This window comes from Rousettus aegyptiacus, unplaced genomic scaffold, assembly GCF_014176215.1.
Source record: "Rousettus aegyptiacus isolate mRouAeg1 unplaced genomic scaffold, mRouAeg1.p scaffold_m13_p_12, whole genome shotgun sequence".
In the NCBI taxonomy this organism is placed as follows: Eukaryota; Metazoa; Chordata; class Mammalia; order Chiroptera; family Pteropodidae; genus Rousettus; species Rousettus aegyptiacus.
In genome coordinates, this window is record NW_023416287.1 from 22,574,947 (window position 1) to 22,601,367 (window position 26,421).

The 26,421-nt window shown below is 40.9% G+C and overlaps 1 protein-coding gene across 1 annotated transcript; it reads right to left on the bottom strand.

Annotated features, from left to right (window-relative positions):
- Positions 1-1,249: 1,249 nt before the first annotated feature.
- ZNF343 (zinc finger protein 343) lies at positions 1,250-17,988 on the bottom strand. The gene is given in 11 exon segments (XM_036229571.1): positions 1,250-3,101; positions 3,103-3,285; positions 3,287-3,426; positions 3,429-3,859; positions 3,918-4,563; positions 7,661-7,786; positions 12,037-12,099; positions 12,279-12,431; positions 12,526-12,547; positions 15,746-15,820; positions 17,595-17,988. Coding segments are annotated over 11 exon segments (1,962 nt in total). The 5' UTR covers positions 17,646-17,988; the 3' UTR covers positions 1,250-3,029.
- Between the last annotated feature and the right edge of the window lie 8,433 nt (positions 17,989-26,421).

The following is a 26,421-nucleotide window of genomic DNA, read 5'->3' on the forward strand; positions in this document are numbered from 1 at the left end:
CGGCTAATTTCCAAAACATCTTCTAGATTAAAATTAGTGAGTATTGAACAGGGTATACCTTTTTTTTTTTCTTAAAGGAAGGTGTTGATCTTCTTGTTTGCATTTTTTTCTTCCAATATCAGGACATGGGAAAGGGACTTGGGGTCATCTCTTCAAACCCTAGAGGCTGCAAACCGATATACATTTTTCCCTCTGTGGCTTCCATTTCTGACCAGAGCAAAGTGTTGTTAGACAAATAGTTTTGGCAAAGAAACATGTCCAAAGTGTGGAGGCCCACACTCTGGGTGCTGACACCTTTTCCTCTCCAGAGCTGACTCAGGACCCACCGGGAGCTGACTGCATGGCTGAGGAGGTGAGTAGAAGCGTCGGAGCCAGTCAGTGTTGGAGCCAGTCACTTCACACTTTTTTACTGTCCCCTCCTTTGATGGGGTATCAAAACCACTCTGTGCTTTTTCTGATTTTGTGAACCTTGAAAACCTTAACCAGACAAACCAATTTCCTAGATCCTAGGCAGACCCTCTTCAGTGAAAAGTTATTGACCCAGGACACAAAAGTTAGAGCAAGGCCTACAGAGTTGTCAAATTGGGCAATTTGGGCTCTGAGGGAGGAGTACTAGGAAAGGATGTGGCCAAATGGCTAGGTCCTTGGGCTGATAAACGATGGCTGGGGTATGGCTAGGCCGTCTTGGACCAGTCGGTAGAGGGATGATGCGCGGTGTCATTAGCAGGACTGGAGGGCTCAGGAGGCAGCATTGGAGCTGTGTTTTAGAGTGTTTAGAACTATTACTAGCTAAGGGGCCCAAAGCACTGATTCATGATTGGAGAACAGTTTGGGCATGATTGAAGAGTCTGAGCCAGGGTTCTGGAAGGGTGAAGAGGGAGTGTGCTGAAAGGGTTCCTGGAACTGCAGAATGTGAACAAACCATTAAGGAACAGTGATGCTTTGATGAGGTTGAGAAGGATTCAGCAGAGACATGAACAGATATTAAGGGTAGGAAAATCCAGGGAAGGGCCAAAGGGAGTGATCAGTTAGAAGAGGCAACCCAGCCCCTGGAGCCCTGAAGTTCCCTCCCCTCAGCTGGAATTGTCTCCACAACCTAGATCCTCCTCCCCGTGCAAAGGCTCGGGTTCCAGTAAATCTATTAGATTTATTTGGGACTTATTTTTTCCTCAAGGGTTGAATTCATGCAGGGAATTCGGCTGTGAATGTAAATTCCTTTCCAGACAGATGAGAGACTAACATACATAGCTTGAACCTATTAAAGATTTTACTAGAACAAAAAGGCAAGAAAACATGGAAAAGAATTGTATAAAAATAAAACAAGTTGATTGTTCTTTGATTACTTAAATAAAACCTACCTTTTCCATCTGATTACAAAAAGTGGGAGAAAAAGTCTATTTAGTTGTTAGTGCCACCTTCACTCTCATATAGAGAATTGGTCAAGACTTCTGAAACCCCCTCAGAGGTGAGTAAGGTTGTGGTCTGTGGTGGCAAAACTGTCCTCATAGTCTGTTGAGGGACATTAGGATAAAGCTCCACCCACCAACCCTGACCACCTATGTCTTCTTCCTAAGTGTCCTCTGGTGCAAGATGAGGTGTAACTTACTGCTGAAGCGTCTCAGTCTCCCTCCCTGCCCATATAAAGCTTCCCCAATATAGCTGTTCTCTGCCATACCCTGGGGTGCACTCTTTCTAAGTCCTTGACCATTCTGCCCAAACAGAGCTTCTATTCTGTATACATTGGGGTTTGTGAGGGGTGATAGGACCAAAGCTGTGTCCACACTCCTAATCCACTTCTGATGTCTTAGAGTAGATTCCTTGGAGAGACAATGACATGGAGAATTGAGTGGTTTATTTGGAGACTGAGGGCTGGACTGAGCAGAGGAAGAAGATACCTGCAAGCTGAGAAATCATTGTTTGATGAACATCTCTGGATCTCGGAAGACCCTTTGGACCCAAGCAAATCAAGGAGTGAGGTTTTTTTCTCTCCATATCAATCAGTCATTAGCCAGGAGGAGCCCCTTAGGAAGGTGCAGTTCCCTGTGGTTGAGAGCAGGTCCTAGAGGAGAATTCATGTCTGCAGCCATTAGCAGTTTTCAGGAGCTGCAGGGGTATTGGTCCTGATAAAGTTATCTGAGCAGAGCTCTACAGTACATATAAGGATTCTCCCTACAGCATGAGAAGCCTGACCCATCACAAGAGCTTCACACACACTCCCTGCAAACACACAGCTCCTGAGTGTGCCACCTTGTGCCTGCCTGTTTGTCCTTTTGCCAAGGCCCCCTCAACACTCCCAGAACACATGATACTTCTCCAGAGTTGGCCACTGGATGTTTGGTAAATGTTGTCTTATTGCTAACAACTCACTCACAGACCCTGAACACACAATACTTCTCGCCTAAGTATGGCCTCCTTATGCAATGAGGGTTGACTTATGGCCAGAGTTACCCATACGACTCCTCTCCTGAATGTGTCTTCGGTGCCTGAGAAGACCTCACACATCTCTGAAGCTTCATGCTGTGTCCAGCAAGCAGTAAATGCTGCCACATCCAGTGCAACTCTAGAAAATAATACCTGAGTGGGAACAGTGGGAGATGAAGAAAAGAAAGAAGACAGAAAGCTGGGATCAGGAGGTCCGCTGCCCACTGATGGAGGACAATGACACAGTTTAATTTTGCAAGCTGCTTTTATACAAAAACATACTAGTTGGCATAAGCAGTTTCCCTTAGGCATAACAACATCGTTTTTTCTACTTTTCCTAAGCTATGTCTTATCATGACCTTCAGCTTGTTTGCCTGCCTGTGGCTACATTTGTACTTTCTTTTTCTCATAAGGAGTTTGCAGAGGCGAGGTAACCTTTGGTTGCCCTCGCAGACTATAAGGACCTTCTCAGCTTACAATCCGCTCTCCACAGCTTCACTCACTCTGCACACACAGGACTACTCCCCAGGTGTCTCTCTGGTGTAAGATGAGGTTTGACTGACTGTTTAAGTGTTGCCCATGATCCCTGCATACACAAGGCTTCTCCACTAATAGCAGATGACATCTGACTTGTAGCTAAAGCCTCGCCCACACTCCTTGCAAACATAATGCTTCTCTCCCCAAGTGTTTTCTCTGGTAAATGAGGAGTGATTTCCGGCGCAAGCCCCGACAACAGTCACTGTATACATGAGGTTTCTCCCCCAGGTGTATTCTCTCATGTCTGATGAGGGTTGACTTATCGAAAAAGCCTCACCCACACTCCCTGCATACGTAAGGCTTCTCTTCTGAATGTGTTCTTGTGTTGTCTGTTGAGGATGGACTTCTGGCTGAAGCCTTGCCCACATTCCTTGCACACATACAGCTTCTCTCCTGAGTGTGTCCTCTGGTGATTAAGAAGAATTGCCATCAGGCTGAAGCTCCAGCCACAGTCATTGTACATGTAGGCTTCTCCCCTGAGTGAAACCTCTGGTGTTTCCTCAGGGTTGACTTATCACCACATCTTCATCCACACTGCGGGCACGCGTAAGGTTTCCCTCCTGTGTCCTGCTGTCTGATGAAGGATGACTTCTCGCTGAAACCTTGCCCACACTCCTGACAAACAAAGAGCTTCTCTCCTGAGTGAATCCTCTGGTGTATTCTCAGGATTGACTTATCACCAAATCCTCGTCCACACTCCAGGCACATGTAGGGTTTCTCCCCTGAGTGTGTCCTCTGGTGTCATATGAAGTATGACTTCTCACTGAAGCCTTGCCCACACTCCTGACAAATATAGGGCTTCTCCCTTGAGTGAGTCCACCAATATCTAAGGAGGACTGAATTATTTCTAAAGGTCTGGCCATTCTCCCTGCACAAATAAGGCTTCTCTTCTGAATGTGTTCTCATGTTGTCTGTTGAAGCTGCACTTCTGGCTGAAGCCTCGCCTACCGTCCTTGCACACATATGGCTTCTCTCCTGAGTGTGTCCTCTGGTGATTAATAAGGATTGCCATCAAGCTGAAGCCTCGGCTACACTCACTGCACACATAAGGCTTCTCTATTGAGTGTGTCCGATGGTGTCTGATGAGGTTTGACTTATCTTTAAAGCCTTACCCGCACTCCCTGCAAACATAGGGCTTCTCTCCTGAGAGAGTCACCTGGTTTGTAATGAAGTTTGACTTCAGGCTACAGTCTAGTGCATGCTCACTACAGCTAACTGCTCCAGATTGCAGGGTTTCTAATTCCTTCACTCCTTTGTCTGTTTGCCCAGGGTTTACCATTTGGGCTAAGTTAGGCTCTGTTTCCACCATTTTGCCTTCTCTAGAACTTGCTGACTGTCTTCGGGGTGGGCTGGGGAATGTGCCTGAGGTCTCTCTCTCCTCTGTCTTCACACACTGGGGTCTACAGCCACCTTCTCTCTCTTGCCTTTCTGTGTTTTCACTCCAGCAGCTTTGAGCAGAAAACTTGTGCTCCTGATGCCCTTGGCCAGAATCCCTTGGATGAAAGTCACATAAGCCCAAGAAGATCTGAAGCACATGTTGGCTGAGGAGTGGCTGCGAGGAAGCCAGAAGGCAGGAGGAAGAGGAGCCTGGTTCTGGCTTTGATTCTGTTGGAGAGAGAGTGTTCAGTTAGAGAAGCCCTAAGTAGGGCTGCTGGGCTGCTCCGCCTTGTCTTAGGACAGAGAGTGTCTTCCTACCACACCTGTTATTGATTATTTGTTTTCCATCGATAATTCCCTTACATTCCATTTCTACACATTCCATTTTCTACTGCAATTCAGTAAATCCACACCAAAAACATGCTACATGTCACTCAGCCTAGGAGCCTTGAAAGTAAACATTCTGCTTTATAAGCAGCTTCAATACTTTCAGGCTTTTCTTTCTAGTAAATCCTCTAAGCCACAAACACTCACATTAATATATACCGTCTACAACTCTGTTCCACTTGGAGGTAACAGTCGCTATGACTTATGTGGAAATCTCCTTCATGATTCTCTTATTACAAAAAAAAAAGACTGATACACATAAAACGTCACTCAGTCTGGTGGTCTCCCAAATGTAGTAAATAGTATATGAAAGAGACTGTGTATGAAAAAAAATCCGAATTTCTGGTTGCCCATTCCAAACATTTATTAGAAATTTCTAAGTGCTAGGTTTTCTACTGAGTATTGTGGATTCAGCAGTAGACAAAAAAGACATGGTCCGTGATTTCAGGATTCCAGCACCTTGTGCCCAAACCGATCCCATCACAATGACATCAGACTTGGCTATGGGATTTGCTTTAGTCACCGAACATTGGTGAAAAGTTAGTGCCACTTTCAAACAAGTTTTAAGAGCCACAATGTGGTTCCTTCATTGCTCTTTCCCCCTCTTCTATAAGAATCCCATGACCCACACAGAGGTTGGTCCTTTTGCCTGGATTCCAAAATACTAACCGAACTGTAGAAAAGAAGTAATATAAGTAAGAAATGAACATTCGCTGTTATAAGCCACCAAGTTTTGGTGCTGTGTCTTACTACAGCATTACTAGCCTATGCTAACTGAAATATCACTCCTATGAAGGCTTTAAAGATTATTTCAGGGGATATCAGCTCATTTATTTCTAACAGTATCCTTGAAGAAGAGATTTCGTAACATGAATTTGTGGAGAATTAGAGAAAAGAGACTGGTTTAGAGGGCAGATTGTATGATCTCAATTTTTGGTAAGATTGAGAATAAACTTATGTTCTCTTATAACCAAACAGAAATGTGAGGATATAGCACAGGTGACAGAGTGACAGATAATATGGGTTTATCATAATATGTTATGGGCAAATCATTACAGTTCACAAATTGTCTAAGGATGTTAACATAGACCCAGAAAAAAAAAAAAGAGAAAGTTTGTGACATTAGTCCTATGGATCTCTATAACCCAAAGAAAAGGGAAGAAGACAGAAGTCGAAAAGAGAGACAGGAGAGTCTGGGGAGCCGCAGAATATTGTGGTGTTGAGCAAGACAAAGAAAACAATTTCAAGAAATGCAACTTGGATCAAAGCTTCCCATATCGAGACTAATTTGAACCAGGTCACTTTAACATTTTCTTTTGAACCCATTCAATGAATTAACATAAAGAAAGAGGAAAATATGACTGGAGGAAAATAATAAAAACAAAATCTAATTAAGGTTGACTAGCTAAGGCCAAATCAACTTTTAATTAGATGGGGCTCAAACTAGATGGAGTCAGATCAAAACACATCAAAGAAGGTAAAAGTGGAACCAGGAAAATCTGATTAATTGGTATCTGGGAAACAGCCATGCCATTTGAAAAAAAAAAAAAAAAATCCTGAAGAAACTCCTGCTTGAAACTAGTTTCTGTCTCCAAAACTATGAGTCTTCTCTACATGCTTTATCTAGAAATATAGGAGTAGCCAGAACAGCATTATGTGATCTGGTAGCCACTAGCCATACACGTTTGAGTGCTTGAAATGTAGCTCCTCTGAACAAAGATGTGCTGTAACTATAAAACATACACTAGATTTTGAACACTTAGTACAAAAAAAGTAAAATATCTCATTAATCTTTTATATTGCTTACATGATGAAATGATAAAATTTTGATATGCTGGGTTAAATAAGATATTTTAATTTCACCGGTGACATTTATTTCTACTTTTTTAATGTGGTCACTAGGAAATTTAAAATTACCCATGTGATTCACATTGTATTTCCACTGGATGGCACTGATCTAGAACAAGGGGTGCAAAAACTAAGGTCGACAAGCTAAATCTGGCCCTCTGTTGCAGTCTACGAGCTAAAAATGGTTTTAAAATTTTAGAGTTGAAAACAAGTCAAAAGAATAATATTTTATGATACATAAAAATTATATGAAATTCAAAATTCAGTGTCCACAAATAAAGTCTGATTGGAATACAGTCACACTCATTGATTTACGTATTGTCTGTGGCTACTTTAGTGCTACAAGGGCAGAAGTGAGTGTGGTTACAGAGATCACATCACCTACAAAACCTAAAATAGTTACTATCTGGTCCTTTATAGAAAAAGGTGCCAAACCCCTGAATCAGAGTAAAGCTGCAATCAGAAGTGTCTATCAACCTAGATTTAAAGAATCAATGTACATTTTTAAATCAATGACAAAAAATATGGCTGATGAAACCCAAAAGCCCTACAAACACTGACATTTAATTTTAACTTGTCATAGAAGACATTTCTCACTACTCTCTTCCTTGCAAACTGTGCTTCGGTTTTCACTGGCCTCCTCGAAATTCCTTCTACCCAGTAGGCACATCCCTTCCTTAAGGTCAGAGCACCGATGAGTTCTGCACTTACCCTAGGTACCCAGAGCTCTAACTCCCTCACCACATTATATCCTCAGTTAAATATTACCTCCTCACTGATTTCAAATAGCCAGTTTCAAAATGCAGCTAGCCACCCTCTTACACTCAATACTCCTTTATCTTGCTCCACTTTTTAATTATTTTTTATTGGGTAGTGCTTATCACCTTCTAACATGCCATATCATGTCATAATATCCCTGTATATGAAGGTTTTTATATGTTGTCTGTCTCTACACACTAGAAAAAGTAAGCATCCATGGACAGTAATTACTATTTCATTTACTAATAGGTTCCAGGTGTTTAGAACATTTTCTAGCACATAGTAGGTAGTCAATAAATCTCTACTGAATTAATGAAGAACACAACCTCACCCAATGAGAGCAGATTCCTGTAATTTTCATACATCACTTCTTTGTATAAGTTTCTCTGCTCAGAGCTCAGTCTCTTCCATTCTGCCTCTTTGAAGACCACAGCCACATCCCTGAAGTAACGGGCACCTATAAACAAGCAGCCAATTACCGGAGAGCAAGTCACCATCAATTTTCCCAGTGTGGAGAGCATACCTGGTGGCCCTGGAGAGTCTGGATATACAAGAAGTTGGTCTAGTTCTTTCAGGGTACACAGTTCTCTATATCGAATTCTTCTGGGCATCACTACGGCTTTGTGTTAAAATCTGAAGGAACCACAACAGATGTATACAACACATTCCTGGCCCTCAGACGCTTATGATTTCATTAGAAAAATTAAGAGAGGAAAAGGCTTGCAGAAATGACCAACTGAGCCAATTAAAATCCATTCCTGACTGTCCTCTCCCCACCCAGGACTCTCCAGCTAACATGTTTTCCCATAGCTACTTCCCCCACCTCAAGGACTCTCATCTGTTGATTCATAGCTTGCTATCCAACTAATGCTCTTCCTTATCTCTGTAGCTCTGTAGGAATAACAAGACTATGTAAAACTGCTTGCTATGTTACAATCGGGGCTCAGCCTTTGGATAGGAATCTGCTGAGCTGGTGCTGACATCAATAAGTGCTACTTCTGCTTATAGCCTCAGTGTCCCCTCTCTCCGAGAATTCCCTAACCGTGCTGACAGTGCCAAGGTCATGGGTTCTACAAGGCAAAATGACCTGTAAACAGGTAAGACCAGTAGTCTGGAAATTCATCCCTCCTTACCCCCGCCCCCACCTGAAGCTCCTCCTCCCCATCCTGAGTCATGAAACGCAAGTGAAACCTCAGACAAAGAAATCACACGCCCCTTGCATGGACACCGCAAGGGTATGGTATATAAGCTGTAAGAAATCCAACCAAGGGGAGCTCGTGCATGGTGGTGTTAACCTCACGTTCTCTGCTGGCCAATAAATTCTCCTTCCTCTAACAGAGTTGTCTGAGCGTCCAAATTCCTCCATTGGTGTCATTTCCTGCAATAAAATGAGTGAATCATTTCGAAAACCTCAAACAGTGCTCTGGAAAATGACCCTGAGGTTTTGTAATGGAGGAATTCTGAGATGGAAGAATTGATAATGAGCTGGAGAACTCCTATTAAAAGAAACTTTGTGTTCAGAGCGCATCATCCGATGAACAACTCCTAACCAATAAAGGGAAGATGAATTTACAATCCAGTGAGATAACGTAACACAGAAAACTGAAAAGTTGTTTTAAAAGCCAGAAAAATTTTAGGGTTTCACTCATTCTTGTATTCACAAATTCTTTCTTTCTCTCCCTGCCTATTTCCCTACCTACCTACCTATATAATTTTTTTGTTGAATACTGGACATTTTATGTAAAAATAAAAATACAATATACCCCCTCCCAAGGCTGTTGCTGTGATTGCTTGTCCAATGTTCTGTGACTTGTCTGGACTAGTTCAAAAAAGGCTATTCCCCTGAAGATGTGGCTTGGTGGATGCACCCTTGAACATGCAGTCACTCTGACCCTCCCTCCTCTAGAAATGACAGTCCTTTAAGCAGGGCTGTGTCCTTCCCTGATCTCTCTTAAGGTTTCTAAGGTTCCAGATGGTCCGTCTCTATTCACATTGCACCCTACTATTATCCTCCACTAATCACAGCTGACTGCTCTATTATATTCAACAATGTCTTGGGGTTATAAATGGCTCCAGAATCCGATCCCATTAAAGGCAGGCCCTTTTACAGAAGCCAGTATTTGAGACTCTAGGAGGGTTCTTCTCAACTCTCTCTTTCCCTGGAGCTCCTCTGTTAAACTTCTAGCTGATCTGCCATTTTGCTTGTTGCTATCACCGACCTGCCAGCTTCCTCTTCATTACTCACCACCAAAATCTCCATTGTTTTTAAAAGCACCCTTAGGCTTCAGCTTCCCTATGCTCAGTTCCAAATAAAGCCAGTGTGTCCTTAAGAAGCGCTCCCCCAGGCAGGACCTCTGCTCCACTGGTCAAAAGTAGGATCAGGATGAGCAACCACTTCTCTAAGTGACACTCCTGCTACGAGCAGGCCACTGGGCAAGAGTGGCAGCTTCTTTCTTCTCAGCCTTCCCCTCCTGGCAGAGAATCTCTGCCTTATGAGCAAACTGGGGAGAAGGCAATCAGATCCCTCCTGTGCCAAAGACAGAGCTTCTCTCCTACAAGACAGGGAGTGTTGGAGGAAGAAAGCCCCAGGCCTCTTGACTAGCTTGCCTGCAACACTGAGCCGGGAGTGATGAGGTGGTCTGCCCCTCCCAGGGAAAAAGTATAGTCCTAGATTGGGAACTGGGAGAACGAGCCCCCTTCGTGACTATATCCACTAGGAGTAGAGCTTCCATTACACTGAGCTGAAGAGTGGGCACAAGAGAGCAGGTTGGTGACCAAATGCCGTGGACTCTTGCTGTTCTCACTGAGACTTAGTAAGTTTTCTTGAAATGTTTCTCCATTTGTATATATGTCCTTAGGACAGTTTGCAGAGGCTTTAAATGGCTGGGTTTTATAGGTTTTTTAAATCATTTTGGTTGTTTTACTAGGGAGACAGTCTGTGGAGCTCCTCACGTCACCATTCCAGAAACACTTCTCCTGTGTCCTATTAATGTAGTGAGGAGGCAAGAGAACTAAAATGTTAAATCAAGCTTATTCAGAGACTGTAATATGCTTATCAGTCCTATAGCAGACCACTAGGAAACCTGCAGAACAAAGGAAGATTTTTTCCTGGGATTACTAACCCATTTTCCCACACTATGAAGGGAAAAGAGGGAAAACAGAGTCTTTTAGCAGTGCCCTACACAAAATCGTTCATTCCCAATGGCTAAAATCATGGGGAACCTATGGATCAAAGGCTAGGAACTGCCAGCAGGCCTTTCACACAACACATTTGTACCTTTACATGCTAGATACTCTTATCCTTTCTCACTGCATGTCCATGTCAAAGGAAAATAGGTAAACAAAGTCTTTGAGCTGTGGTTCACAGAAAAACTAAGAATGATATATAAACTGGATTACCCAACATGGGGACGTTTTTTCTTGTCTTGGCGTTCTGTTCTTACTTTCTTGTCTTTGTTTTTTCCCTTTTCTAATAAACTTTTCTTTCGGCTCTAACTTTAGCAGGCGTTTGAATTCTTTCTTAGGCTCAGCAAAGAACCCTTTTCTCTCTCAGTGCAGGGCTTGAGCTCCGCCCCACCCCCCACCACCACTCAAGGAATATGCCCTGTCCTTCTGTATCACTGAGTTTAATTATCAACAAACTGTGAGTGGCTGAACACTGCTTTGTAAGTGTTAGGCTAGCACTTTGTAATGGCTTTTACTGCACGATTATGTAACCAATTCAATCATTATAGTAAAAATTACTATTATTTTCATCATTTCTTGTTTTTACACATTATTTTTCCAAAGAACTTGTAGGCTCCTTGATGGTCTACTTATAAACCTATTGGTTTGGCTTGCAGAATCTTACACACACACCTCATATGAAAGAATACATCAAATTTTTGGTAAAGAAGAGATGGGGGGTGTGAAGCATTGTGTCTAGAGAGAGTATTCTGTATGAGTCATTCATCATATAATGCAGGCCCATTCCCTAGAACTGAAAAATATACTCCTACATTTTTAGATGGGGAGTTATGTGGCAGAAAGAGTGTTGAAGGCAATACACTAGAAGATGCAGGAGCTTGAGAGTCAGAGAAAATGAGGTTGAAATCCTGGCTCTACCACAGACTAGATGAGCATGGCCATGCACAAATCACAAGCCCCATAGGCCAGACTTTCTCTCTCTGGAATAAACAGTATTACCACTACCACCGCCCTCTTACAGCTGTTTTTAAAAATTATGGAGAAAATGTTATGATGGCTGAGATTTGTCTAAAATAATCCAGTGAGCGACTGTTGAAGCTGGATGATGGTACCTGAGGCCCTATTATTACTATGCTTTCCACTTCTATATAGGTTCGAACATGTCCACAGTTAAAAAAAAAAAAAAATCCAGTGCAAAATATTATTAGATAGTGTGGATATAAAGTGAAATTTAACAGTACATTTAAAATTTTTAATAATCTGTTTTTCAAAAACATCCCTTATGTTTTAAAGTTTCCTTGACTCTTACTATTAATCTTGGGTATATTTTTCAACAAGGAAAATAAAATAAACAAATGCAGAGATCATTATAAAGTGACTAACACAGTACCTAATGCAGACATGGACTTGTTGATTCCCTTTTCTCTTTCCAAGATTCGCCATGGCAGATGAAGATACAGTATACCTATTCTCTGGAAAATGAATCAGCATTTCAGAACAACAAAAAAAAGTAACCCCAACTCACTGGCATTTTAGGCTTTCCCTCCTTTGCTTGGAGCCAGTCAGTATCATTAGAAGGCAAACCTAGGGGAAGAAAAAGAAGCTGTGAGAAACCAGGCCTCCCATAATGCTCCCAGAGCAGGTCCTCTAAGCCTTGTAATGGAGTAAGTGGTTCCTTTACTCAGCTATGGTTGCTAGAGCATTCTCAGCTAAACCTGGAGCCTTGCTCCCGTCTTTACCTCCTTATCCTCAACAACTCTCACCTTTTGCCACATGATTTTGGGTGAATTTCTTCATGGTCTCCATATCTTCCCTGTTCTCCAAAGGCAAAATCTCCTCCCAGTCTTGCTCTCCCCAAATAGAAGGATGAGGCAACATCCTGGTCTCAGGGTCAGCCCAGTGTTTGTCTTGAAATTCTGCCAGAAGGCCAGGTAGAGGTTATTTCATCTTGAGATCGAGTTCTGCTGCCTAGGGTGACTTCTCCAAACTTTCTTCCTTATAAAAGCCCACCTTGTTTCCATGAAGCCAGGACCTGTGGAATGGAGAAGCAATTTGACACTGCCAGGACCTTTACTATAAGGCCCTAAGTTTGTGCCCCCTCAGCAGGGATCCTGTCCTCTCACAGCCTCCTCTTCAACAAATATGAAGCCTTAGTCTATGGAGGTTACCTGGATTTTTTTTTTTATCTCATTTCTTTCCAGCCTGTAGGCCCTGAATCTGTCCCCTGCCACTCTCCCTTATGTGACAATTTACACTTTCCTCCCACCCCTGAACCTCAGGTACAAACCCCATGTCTTGTATCAAGCTCTGTCACTTGGAGCCTGAGTCAGAGAGAAGAAACAGCATAATGCCTGTGGAGCAAGAGCCTCAGAATGTCTCCTTCCAGACCAACGGGGGCATTCAGAGCTCAGCTCCTAACCCCCTTGGCTGTTTGATCCCCTATGTCCCTGTATTCTGAATTGATATTTTTTTTGGGGGGGGGGATCTAAAAATGAGTCCCTTTTTAGTCTAGGTAGAGCTCCAGGACTCTTTTTTGTATGTGTATGCCACACGGCCTTTTCAGAGAGGTACATTTGTGTCACCTGATGGTCCCAAGCTGAAATCCTCCACTGATGTGATCCTAAAAAGCAGGTGGTATTATTAAGATCTTTACCACCATCAGAAGCAACTCAGACACCCTGTCCAGGATCTCAGCCCAAATGATGGCAGTCCTCCTGCTACCAGGTTCCCTTTTGAGGCTAGCTAGGGTTCTCCTAAGAAGCTCTTAGATTCATTCCCTCACACCATAAGCACGGATGGTCGCTCTCTCTTCTGCCATATGATTAGGATAAGTAGAGAAAGAGCTAAACATTAGCACCAAAAATATAAACATTTAGAAACATATAGAATATACACAGGCAGACTTTCTTTAAAAAGAAAATATATATAAAATACAGAAGACATTAAGAAAGAGGTGGGAAAATTTTACTACACATCATCCAAAAACTTCATTTTAAGCAAAGGCACCTTTAGAAAAGGTGAGGATGGGAGCATAAATATGTGTGTTTAATCTTTGCCTTTTAACAACAACAAAAAAATATTGGAATATATATGAAATTAATAAAACTGATAAATCTATGGGAAATAAACCTGTCTTTATTAATACTCACATGACTTTGTCCTAGAATCCAAAAAATCAAAACTAGAATAATCCAAAGGAGGCAAGACTATACAATGGGATAAAGACCGTCTATTCAGTAAATGGTGTTGGAAAACTGGACAGATACGTGCAAAAAAAAATGAAACTGGACCACCTCCTTACACCATATACAAGAATAAACTCAAATGGATTAAAGATTTAAATATAAGACCCAAAACCATAAAACTCCTAGAAGAAAACATAGGCAGTAAACTCTCTGACGTTGCTCTTAGGCTCTTAATAATATTTTTTCTGATATATCTTCTCAGTCAAGGGAAACAAAAGAGAAAATAAACAAATGGGACTACTGCCCCAATAAACAAAACAAACTAAAGTTTTTGCACAGCAAAGGAAATCACAGACAAACCAAAAAGACAACCCACTGAATGAAAAAAGATATTTGCGTATGATACATCTGATAAGGGGTTAATATCTAAAATTTATAAAGAACTCATACAACTCAACACCAAAAAACAATCCAATTAAAAAATGAGCGAAGGACCTGAATAGGCATTTCTCCAAAAAGGACATACAGATGGCCAGCAGACATATGATCACTAATCATCAGAGAAATGCAAATTAAAACCAACTGTCACCTGTTAGAATGGCTATCAATAAATAAAAAACAAGTGTTGGCAAAGATGTAGAGAAAAGGGAACCCTCATGTACCATTGGTAGGACTGCAAATTGGTACAGCCATTATGGAAAATGGTTTGTAAGTTCCTCAAAAAATTAAACATAGAACTACCTTATGACCCAGCAATTGCACTTCTGGGTATCCATCCAAAGAAAACCAAAACGCTAACTCAAAAAGATATATGCACCCCTGTTTACTGCAGCATTATTTACAATAGCCAAGATATGGAAGCAACCTAAGTGCCCATCAATAGAGGACTGGATAAAGAAGTTATGGTACATTTATACAATGGAACATTAGTCCGTCATAAAAAAAAAAAAAGAAAGAAAGAAAGAAATCTTACCATTTGCAACAAGAATGGACCTAGAGGTTATTATGCTAAGTGAAATAAGTCACACAGAGAAAAACAAATATCATATGATTTCACTTATATATGGAATCTAAAGAACAAAATAAAGGAACAAACAAAACAGAAACAGACTCGGAGAGAGAACAAATTGGTGACTGCGGGATGGGAAGGAGATTGGGAGACTGGGTGAAAAAGGTGAAGGGATTAAATAGTTACAAAATAGTGACAAGGATGTAAAGTACAGCACAGGGAACACAGTCAATAATATCGCAATAACCATATGTAGTGCCAGGTGGGTACTAGACGAATCAGGGGGACCACTTCATAAATTATATAAATGTCTAACCACTACACTGTACACCTGAAACTAATCTAAAATAATACTGACTCTCAACTCTAATTGAAAAATAAAAATTTAAAAAACTAAAACTAATGAGTGAATTTAAATTTAGCCAAGGGGCAGGATATAAGGGGTCAATATAGGAACATCAATTGTATTTTTTAATACTAGTCAGAAACAATTAGTAAAGTACATTTAAAAAAGGTTTCCAAAAGCATCAAGAACATAAAATGCATAGAAAAAAGCCTTAAAGGGGTTAAAAAATAAGCAACGGTTCCAAAATAGTCACCTGCCCCCACAACAGAAAACCAAGACTTAACAGCAGTCTCAACCTCTCCCAGGAATGTGACCTTTAAAGTAAATCGAGGAAGACAGTTTGTCTTCCCTTTTGTAGAGCTCCTCATTTTCTATTTGCTAGCTGGATGCTGCCCAATTCATGAATTATTGAAAAGCCAATTAGATCTTCAAAGTTACTCAGCTGAATTGTTTTTTAAAATAAATGTTGCTGGGACAAGGATGGCGATAACCTGAGTGAGAGCACTGGTCTGGAGTAATAGTCCCTATAAAAGCCTTGCCCTTAAATCAGCTCTGGTATCCTAGGAAAATAAGCAAGACCTCTGAGCCTCAAAGGAGACATTACGGGATGAGCAAAGGAAATTCACCCATGGTTTGGAGCACAGAAAACACTGAGAGAGGTAAAGAATGTGAAAGGTGAGTGGTACTCACCTTTGAGTGGGCTGTCAGGAGCCTGCTCTCTCTACACAGTCCTCTCTGGACAGGCAAGGATATGAGAAGATGGATATGAGGAAAGAACAGGCAGTGATTGAGGAATTTCTCTTGGCCTCCAGATATCAGGCTAGAAATATCCAAGTTCAAAACGAGGGGTGCACCTCTTCCTTTAAAAATAATAGCCTCAGATCTGTCAGAGAAGAAAATAGCTTCTAGGGACAGAGCCAAGTATAGGCATCATCAGAACACAGCCTGCCCTGATATGCTGTTATTAAGTGAGGAATCCATTATTTTTCTGCTGTAGGGGGAGAAGAAACTTTCTTCTACCTTTCTAGGTTCTTCTGGCTGTTCTAATAATTAAATCTTCATAAGACAGATAAAATGAACAAGAGAAAAACCACCAAAATTGATTACATATGTATATATGGGAAACCCACGTATGTGAGAGGTTCAGGAACAGAAAGAGAAAATGAGGTACATATGGCATTCTGAGCTAAGGATGAAGGTGCCTCGGGCTCCAGAGAGGAAGGTCATTTACAGGACAAAAAGAAGAACAGATGTTCATTAATAAGAAGTTTGCCCTGCCCTATGGATAGGTCATAAATAGTAATTTCTTGTGGCAACTCTTATTATGGACAAAGCCTCAAATTTAGATTCTTTAAAGGAGAGGGAAAATTTTCTCATGAGCCCACAGGGTCTTGACTGCCTTCAATTCAAAATAATTCACATGCCAAAGTGGCACATCTTGGGGAAGCCTGTTCTGAACCCCTTCAGTGACTATGGGCCTCAAGTGGTAACATTATTAGTAATAGTTAACCATTACAAAAAACGCTTACTATATACCAAGCACTGTATAAGTTTTACCTTTCAAAGGCCCCATAAATTAGGTCTTATGATAAACTGAGGCAGAGTTATGAATCTTGCTCAGGTCGAAGAGCTAGAAAGCACCTAGATTTGAACTCTAGCTGTGGAGTGCCATGCCTTTAGCCTGCTGGGTCAGTGGTAATGTCAGTAGTGACCAACCCTTCTGAGGTGTGACAATACTCAAAGCTTATCCATATAGGGCGGAGGGGATGTATGTGAAACAAGACTGGCCATTAATTAATAAATGTTAGATCTGGTAATAGGTCCATGGGGGTCCACTGGGTAGGTTCAAAATTTATCCGTGCCAAAAAATTAAAAATATAATTAAAATCCTGATACTTGGACCCCACCAGATGTGGGAAGTAATTTGAATAGACAGCCAACGGCCCCTGCTTTGCAACAAACCCTGAGACAACAGATCCCAAAGAAGCAGACCCACTCGGACTCTAAAAACTGCCTAGATGCAGGTCCCAGTGCACCCCACCACCACTGGAGGATGTCTGTCCTAGGCCAAAACCTCCCCCACCCCTTAAAAGCCCCAGGACTCCAGACCCAAAACATTCCCCCAGCTCACATCAAGCTCACCTCCACACACCCACCCCTCAACAAACCAAGGTACAGCAGAGCCTGAGACTGTCCCCCCCACCACCACACCCCCTCCTAATAGGGCTATACTGAGCCTCACTAAAACAAAACAAAACAAAACAAAAAACTTGATAATCATGATCAATGCTCGGTTCCCACGAACCTTCGTAGACGCAGGACCCAAGTAAGTACTCCTTTGCTAAAAACGACAGGGTATATATGGCCGGAGCCGCGCCCCCATCCCCACAGAAGAGGTGTCCATCTTTCTGGCCTTGGCTGACCTCATGCCCACAACCCAAATAAACCCCGAGGATGCATGACTGCAGCCGCCTCCCTATTCGGAAATTGTTTGGCCCCGAATAACACCTCTTTCAAAAAATTAAGAGTTCCAGCTCACTCGCCCTAGCCAGAGAAGGTCCGCGTCGCTCTGAACAGTCCACGGATTCATAGCTGGCTGAGTCTCATCTCCATTTCCCTGCCCCGAACGTGTGTCTAGGACCGCACCCCCTTCGCCAAAAATGAAACATCCCCGACCCGCCGGCCGGAGCCACTGCACTCCTCCACGAACCTCCCTCTACCCAGATACTTAATTCCAGGCCCAGCTTTTCCCCATCCTCCTTTCAACAGGAGGCCGGGGCAGGGGTCGCTCCCTAGAACCGACACTTTTAAGTCCGTGCAGTCCTCCGCCGCTCGGAACTACAGCTCCCAGAATCCCCCAGGCTCCGCCAACCATAGGCCGCTACCGTTACGGTTTGTGGGAAGCGAGATCAATTCACCTGGACAATGTCTTTTATAATGACAGCCTATCTATCTCCTTTCTTAAGATACCTGTGCATAAAACAGGTAGTGATTCCGGAGTGAAGTCTGTTCCCTCTGCCCATTCGACAGAAAGACTACATTCCCCAGAAGCCTCTGCGGCACCTTCTGCAGATGGTTTCCGCATCCCGCCCCTGAGCCCGCTGGTCCATTGCTTCAAGGCTTTAACGTTTGGCGGGTCTGGCTAGTCCAGTACATAGACTGCAAGGCTTTTCTGTTTTGGATTTTATTTCGACCCATAACCGAGTTAAAGTCCCTGGGCTTATGCTGTATAACCTATACGCCACCTTCTGTGAGCGCCATCTAAGTATGGCTTCCTGCTGCTCGCGCACCCGTGCGGGCATCCCCATTTTCCTGGCAGGAAAAACAGGCAGGGAAGGCAAAAAACAGTCTCCTAGTCTCAGTTGATCCGTTATCCTCAATTACAGCGTTCTCCTTTGGATGCCTGTAGTCATTTTCCTCTTGTCCACCTTCTCAAAGTTAGTTACAAACTTACCAGGTCCTGGAAGATGGAATCGCCACTCAAGCCTTTTATTTAGGACCCGGGTGTTAAAAACAAAATTCAACTAAGTTGATCTAATTAATTGACTTTCTTCAACTACTCCAGCAGCACTCCACCTAGCAGATAGAAAGGCGCTCTAAGAAGTTGTATAAAATGGGAGACCTTTATAGGCAGAAAAGTGAGGCGGGGAAGGAAGTGGATTGTTTCAAAGAGTGGATTGCTTCAGGCAAGGTCACCTTCCCTTAGGGGAAGGCAGAGGGAGAAGGGGAGGATGGAATTACCTCACTCATGCTGACCAGGTAAACTCCAGACTGACTGGTGTTAAGAGTTGGTCTGGTGACTTCGGTTTAGCACCAGTGACTCCTTTTGGGGTCTATTGTCTTTTTTAACAGGGGTTCCGCTAAGGAAACCTATTGCAGCTCATAGGAAGAGCGATCGAATTGTAATGGTAAGTGTGAGTTAAATTTAGTTTTCACCATTGGAGAAGAGAAAATAGACCAGTCTCTCCCTCCATTTTCTTAGAGCATTTCCATCGAGAAACCTATTCTTAAATGTGCCCCTTCAGTATGTACGTAAATCTTTCTAAAGGCTGAAAAGTATCTTGCCAGCTTTACAATCTAGGAATATTTTTCTTAAAAGACCTGGGAGCCACCTCTTTGAAATGCAAACGTTAAGGAAGATACTTGCCCCTAGACTCCTGTCTTTGTGGGAGTTTAGCTTAGGTGCCTGGCTCCAATCTGTAACCACCTGCTAGACACAGAGATAGAAGAGGTTTTATTTTTCTTTCAAATAAAAACAATTACTAGCACAGGTGGCTACCCTAATTACCAGATGAATTTATGATGAACTGTGAAAAAACATACAGCAAATAATGTTGTAAAATCCTCTTATAAGAAGACAAATTACCGTTAATATTGAAAACATGTTTGTGATGGGTCATATCTGCTCAACTATATAAAAATTGGTGTTTCTTTTTGTCTCTGTAATTTCATTGGTAGATTGCCTACAATGCATGTTGTACTCTGGTTTAATGCTTATTCAATAACATAATAAAACTATTTTCTTTCTTTTCTACATTTGTGAAGAGGATTTCCTGGGTTGGCAGGAGATATTAATTTTCTCTAACACCATCTCTTCTTCCACTCTCTCATTTCTCTTCGCTTTCCCTATACCTTCCCTATACCATCCTTCTGAGACTTCTCTCTGTTGTCAAGTTCTTAGGAGAGAGGGAAAGTTACCACAAGGCTACTCAGAGCCAGGAGAGAAATAAGACTTTCATGAAATTCTGTTCTGGCTATCATAGATTAGACTCATTCCTTTCTTCTGTCTTGGAAACTTCCATGTTAGTACTGGGCAGAATCCTGACCAGGATCTGAATACCTCCCTCCCCATCTCTCTGTGTCCTATTGTGACTGTTATTCACCATGTGAACAACATACTAGGATCAGTTCAAATAAATAACAGAAACAAAGTCAATGAAAATAGGTAGCTCCAAAAGACCCATCTCTCCACAAAACATGAAAAATTAAGCAAAAACCATCAAAAGTAACTTTGTCAGACTCCAGAAAATAGTCAAATGTTTAAAGAAATCAAATGAACTAAGAAATTGTTAACTTAAAAATGGTAGGAAATCTGGGAGAAAATATTTGTGAAAGACCTAAAGGATAAAGGACTGTTATCTAAAATGTACAAAGAATTCTTAAAATTCCACAATAAGAAAACTATCAACCCAATTAAAAAGTGGGCAAAAAATCTGGACAGTTACCTCACCGAAGAAGATATGCAGATGGCAAACGATAATATAAAAAGGTGTTCCACACCATATGTCATTAGGAAATTGCAAATGAAAACAATGAAGTAGCATTACCAACCTATTAGAATGGCCAAAATCCAAAAGACTGGTAACACCAAATGCTGGAGAGGATATAAAGCAACAGGAATTCTCATTCATCGCTGACAGGAATGCAAAATGGTATAATAGAGTGAAATGCTCAGCCTCTCTGACTCCATCTTGTTCGTGCCTGTTTTGTTTTCATGACCTTCAGCTTAATAACTTCTGCTTAATATTGAGTCACTCTGCTTATGGCTTGAGTTTTACAAAAACGGCCCCTTACCAGAAATGCCCTCTCCCAAGGGGATAAGGGAAGTATGTACAAAAATAATAATGACTATTTATCAAAGATTTGAAGGAACCTCATGACCATACGCACATCAACTGGAGTCAATAGACTAACAACAAAGAAGTCTCACAATCTTCCTCAGACCCTTCCTTCCTGGCCCCCAGATGTCTGTGGTTGTCAATCACCTCTTGCCCCTCCTGTTTCCTCCTTCTCTTGATATAAAAGAAGACTGATTTCTGTACTTTCTTAAGATGGTTCTTTAGGATGCTAGTTTGCCATCTTCTTGGCTTGCTGGCTTCACAAATAAAGTTGCTTTCCTTTCTCTAACACTTTGTCACTGGACTCATTGGCTGTTGTGCAGCAAGATGCACAAGCTTGGACTTGATTATAGTATGGCCACTTCGAAAGATAGTTTGGCAATTTTTAACAAAACTAAATGTACTCTTACCATGTGATCCAGCCATCATGACTCTTGGTAATTACCCAAAGGAGTTGAAAAATATGTCCACACAAAAACCTGCACAAAGATGTTTGTAACAGCTCTATTCATAATTGCCAAAACTTAGAAGCAACCAAGATGTCTTTCAGTAGGTGAATGTATAAATAAACTTTGATACATCCAGACAATGGAATATCAGCACTAAAAAGAAATTAATTATCAAGTCATGAAAAGACATGGAGTAAATTAGTTGCATATTATTAAATGAAAGAAACCAATCTGAAAGGCTTCATACTATATGATTCCAACTATATAACACTCTATAAAAGGCAAAACTATGGAGATAGTAAAAGGATGGGTGCTGTCAGGGTTTAGCGGGGAGGGAGGTATGAATAGGCAGAACATGGAATCTTTAGGGCAAAGAAACTATTCTATATGATAGTATAGGTAGATGGATATACATCACTATAGCACGGATAACACCAAGAGTGAATGTTAATGTAAACTGTGGACTTTGGGTGATAATGATGTGTCCATGTAGGCTCATTGACTATAACAAATGTACCACTCCAGTGCAGGATTTTATTAGTCGGGAAGGCTGTGCATGTGTAGGGGAAGAGAAATCTCTGGACCGTCTGCTCAATTTTGCTGTGAATCTAAAACTGCTCTTTGAAAATAAAAAGTCTGTTTTTTAAAAAGAAAAGAAAAAATAGTAGGAAAGCTTTGCGGTTTTTACTTGCCCTTACCCCTTTCCCCTTGTGGCTGAGTGGTGGTCTTAAAGACGGTAGCCCACATTCACAGTGTAGAACCCTGGTCTCTGCTTCTAAAGTAAGAATTCTAACCAAAAAAAACAAACACTCTATTGTAACCTGTCTGGAGACCACCTGAAGGAATGACACAAGGTGCCTAGGCACCTTTGCTCCACCTAAGGAAATCACTCAGAACAGAAAAGGAGCTATGCAGAGAGCATTCCCCCAAAACACTGGAAGGCAGATAAGCAAACAGCTGCCATCAATGTGTGAGGGTGGAGGGAGGGGTAATTATAGTTGAAGCAAACAACAGAATGCTGAGTGCCTGGGAGGAGAAGCTAAGGAGAGAATTTCTTTGGGAAATTAGAGCATTAAAAAGCTCCTGTGGATACCTGGTAATTTCAAAAAATAAGCATGTGGCCAGGACAGGACACATGTTCAGAAAGACCTGAGCTAAAAACCTGGGGAACACACGTTTGCCTCAATTGCACTTTCTTCCTGGGAATGAGATCAAACTAAATATGGCTAAGCAGTGTTTATGAAAACAAGCTGGAATCACATGTTGTTCTCAAAAGAACTTTCGAAAGGGTTAAAAAGTACTTGAGAGTCCTCAAACCTTCAAAGGTCTCAGAATTTCTCTTTGAGGAGATAATGAATTGAAGCAATATTTGTTTAAATGAGTCCACACTGTATGTTCTTAAAGAAACCTGCTTGTTGCTAGTGAGGGGAAGCTGAGTTTGCCACCCCAAAATATGCCTTTTTGTATATTGACTATTTTAAGGTGGTTATTTTTAAGAAACTAAAGACTCAGAAAGAAACTTTGACCCACCCCCTTTCTAGCCTAAAGGAATTCAGATAGAAAAACCTGCTTAAAGGAAAGGAGCTATCACCTTAGCATCAGAATACCTGTCCCATTGTCTCTGGCTGGCCCAGCAAAAATTTGTTTACCATATGTTTACTCTTTCTCATCTGTGTGAATTGCCTACTTTCTCTTTGCAGTCCCAAACCCCTGACTCCCTTTCCTTAGTCCAGAATAGCATATTAACTTCAACTCTCCTACTCCTCTTCCTCAGATCCTTTATTCTTATAGAACCTCTGTATGTACATATATAATAAATTTGGTTATTTTCTCCTATTAATCTGTCTCATGTCAATTTAATTTTTAGAACATCCAGAAAAACTTAGAAGGGTAGAAGGAAAATTATTTCCCCCCCACACACACTAGTCAAATCAAAGTGATATGAATCCAGTCAGTATTTGAAAAAATAAGCAGTCTAATATAAAGAAGTTCAGTATTATATATATTATATATTTTAAAGAAGCAGTGTTAGAGAACACAAGCTCAGTCATTTTATGCAATTTCTTATTGCTGCTTAGAATAAACTGAGATTAATATAAACTATCTAAACAAATCAAGTGAGAAACAAATTCATCACAAGTGCACTTTCTTGCTATGTGTTAAAACTACTTATAACATTTGCAAAAATGAGCTCTAGTCACATATTTTTCTTAATACATTTCAAATGTAGTCAAAAGTACTCAAAATATTTCTTATTGTGAGAGAGGAATTATAATGAATCAAAGCAAGATTTGTGTAAACAACACCACAATCAAACACTATTTTTAAGATCTTTTTTATTGAGAGTTACAGTGTACTAAGAATCTAGGGTATTTAGAAAATCAGCTGAGAATCACTTATTATTCTTCAAAAACCATTCAAAAGTGCTCCAAAACACAAGTGTTCAAAAGCACTCAAACTCTAACTTTTTTTGTTAGAATTCCTGCTAGATAACCAGATAGTGATAACCTGAGACACATATATGTTCTAGAACTTGTTTTATATGTTCTAGTTATTCTAATTATGTCTAGTTACCTAGTTATTATGGATTATCTCATTGTCTCTACTAGTTACTAGTTCTCACTAGTTATACTAACAAGTAATAAGTTATTGTTAAAAGAATTGTACGCTGAACCTGTAGCCTTGACTTTGACCTTGGATGTGGACTTTAGATTGCAAGGCTCAATATGAGGGTGGCAGACAGGGTCAGGGTGGTAGAGTCAGGGTGAGCATCACATAATCAGGAAGATGATTTATATCTGGGTCATGGTGGGACTCAGAGAAAGGGTGTCAGAGTCAACGATTTCATTTAGACTTTCAACTAGCTGTACTCTAACTCACCCTAGTCAGATATCATTGAGAGGAATGCACCTGAACTTACATAGCTCCAACGATAAGAAAGAAGTTTTATTTGTAATATGACTGGTATCAAGCTTAATTTCACATAAAATGCCTAGTAGGAACTCCATTTGCTCTCCTTATAAAAAGTTAGGTTTGAAAAGTGTGGTAGTTTATTTTATATGTCAACTTGGAGGGTGTTTTTGGATGAGATTAATATTTAAATCAGTGAACTCTGAGTATGCAGATCATCTTATGTAATGTGGGTGGGCCTCATCCAATCAATTGAACAAAAACAATAGAACAAAAAGACCTGGGCTCCCAGATGGAAAGGAATTCTCCAGGAGACTGCCTTTGAACTGGAACTGCACCATCAGCCCTTCTGGGTCTCCAACCTGTTGGCCCACACTGCAGATTTTGGTCTTACTGGCCTCCATAATCATGTGAGCAGATTCCTTATAATAAATCTCAATATATACAAACTCTCTCTCTCTCTCTCTCTCTCTCTCTCTCTCTCTCTCTCTCTCTCTCTCTCTCTCTCTCTCTCTGTTCTTTTTCTCTGGAAAACACTGAGTAATTCAGGAAGAATGATAGATTCTGAGTTGTTTTACTATAAACAGCTTAGTTTCATCTAAACATGCTCTAACTCACAATAAGATACTGCATTTGAAATGTTCCTGAATCTGAACCTGGAACTTAGTTGAGAGTATGGTTTCCTGCCTGTTTTCAACAATTCTGCTTGGTAGATTTTATCTAAATCATCATAGGAAGTTACATTAGATATGAATACATGATTCTGACAATTTTGTCACTAAAACTGCTTAGATTCATCCTAATTTTCTGTAAGTCACAAAAAATAAGGAAATTTGTAGAACAATATGTGGTTGTACGCTTGTTTTCACTAAAACTGGAGTACAGGAGGAGAGCATAGCCTCTGGGGCTAGAAGTAATCTGAGCAGCCAAAACTGGTACTCAGCCTCTGTAAAAAGAAGTGTGGACCTAGCCAGTAGACATGTGGTGGGGACTTAGCCTATGGATGGAGAAGTGAGGACTTAGCTTCGGGAGCTGAAATTTGGAGTCAGCCTCTGGAGGGAGAAGCAGGTTCATAGTTTCTGGTGGTCTCAGTCAAAATTGCTCTGTCCATTGTGGGGAAAAGGGGGGCCTTTGATCCAGGCCTGAGGCACCCCCACTAGCAAATGAAGGAAGCAGGAAATTTTGAGATGAATGTGTGTTTCTGCTCTTGTTTGCATACATAAAGTTTACTGATGAAGCTTATAAGATCTGTTTGAAATGAATGGATGATTCCATGCTTGATTTCAAATAAACTCTTAGAAATACTCTGAGTTACCTTAGGAAGGTCCTTTTGCGAATGCTTGAGTCTGCAGTTGTTTTAACCACGAATTATCTCTAAGGAGCAATAAGAAGTTTAATTTAAAATGAATGAGTGACTTTAAGCTTAATTTCACCTAAAACACTTAGTATTGACTACATTTACTCTAATTCTTCATAACAATTAAAGAATAATGACATATTCCCTAATACTGCTTAGATTTATCTAAATTGGTTCTAACTCATTTTTATTTGCTCTTTCTCGCCACTAGAAGTTTTCTTAGAAGAGAATGTCTGATTCTTAGCTTGTTTACAAACATACTGCTTGTTAGTAAATATTTTGCTTGCTTGTTCACATAGTTTAGTTTCCTCTTCATTTTCACTAACTCAACATAATAAGGTACTTTTAATTTGCCTTGCACATAAATGTGTAATGTGACACTGCTTTTACTTAACCTACTTAATTTTCTCTAATTTGCCCTAAGATAGTGCTTTTGAGGTGACTGTTTCTGAGTTTGCACACAAAAAATTTCTATAGCACTTTAAAGCTCATACATTTTATTTTAAATGAGTGATTTTGAGCTTGATTTCATAAAAACTCAGTTTGTCTTCATTTCTCACAAGAAGTTAGGTTTAGGACTACTACTTAGATTTATCTTAATTTGTTCCAGCTTGCAATAAGATGTTTAGATGTGTATGGGATGTGTCTTTCTGAGGTGATGTGTTGATGTGTCTTTCTGAGCTAGTGTGCTCCAGCTCACAATAAGAAGTCAATATAACTTATTTTTTGCTTTAATGTAAACTGCTTAGTTACATTTACATTTGCTCTAACTCACAATAAGAAGTTACTTTCCAGATCAAAGATCTGAGCCTCTTTGAATTATACTACTTAGATTCATGCAAAGTTGCTCTAACGCAATAAATGCTTACCTTGGCAAAGAACGTGTGATTCGGGTTTTGTTTTGCTTTTTTTTTCTCTCTCCAGATTTGTTTAGTGTCTACTGGCGTTGCTGCCCGCACAGTCTCCCCTCCCCCCGCAAAGGCTATTATTTCTGGTTCTGGCTCCAGAGCCTGACCCCGGGTTTGCCGCAAT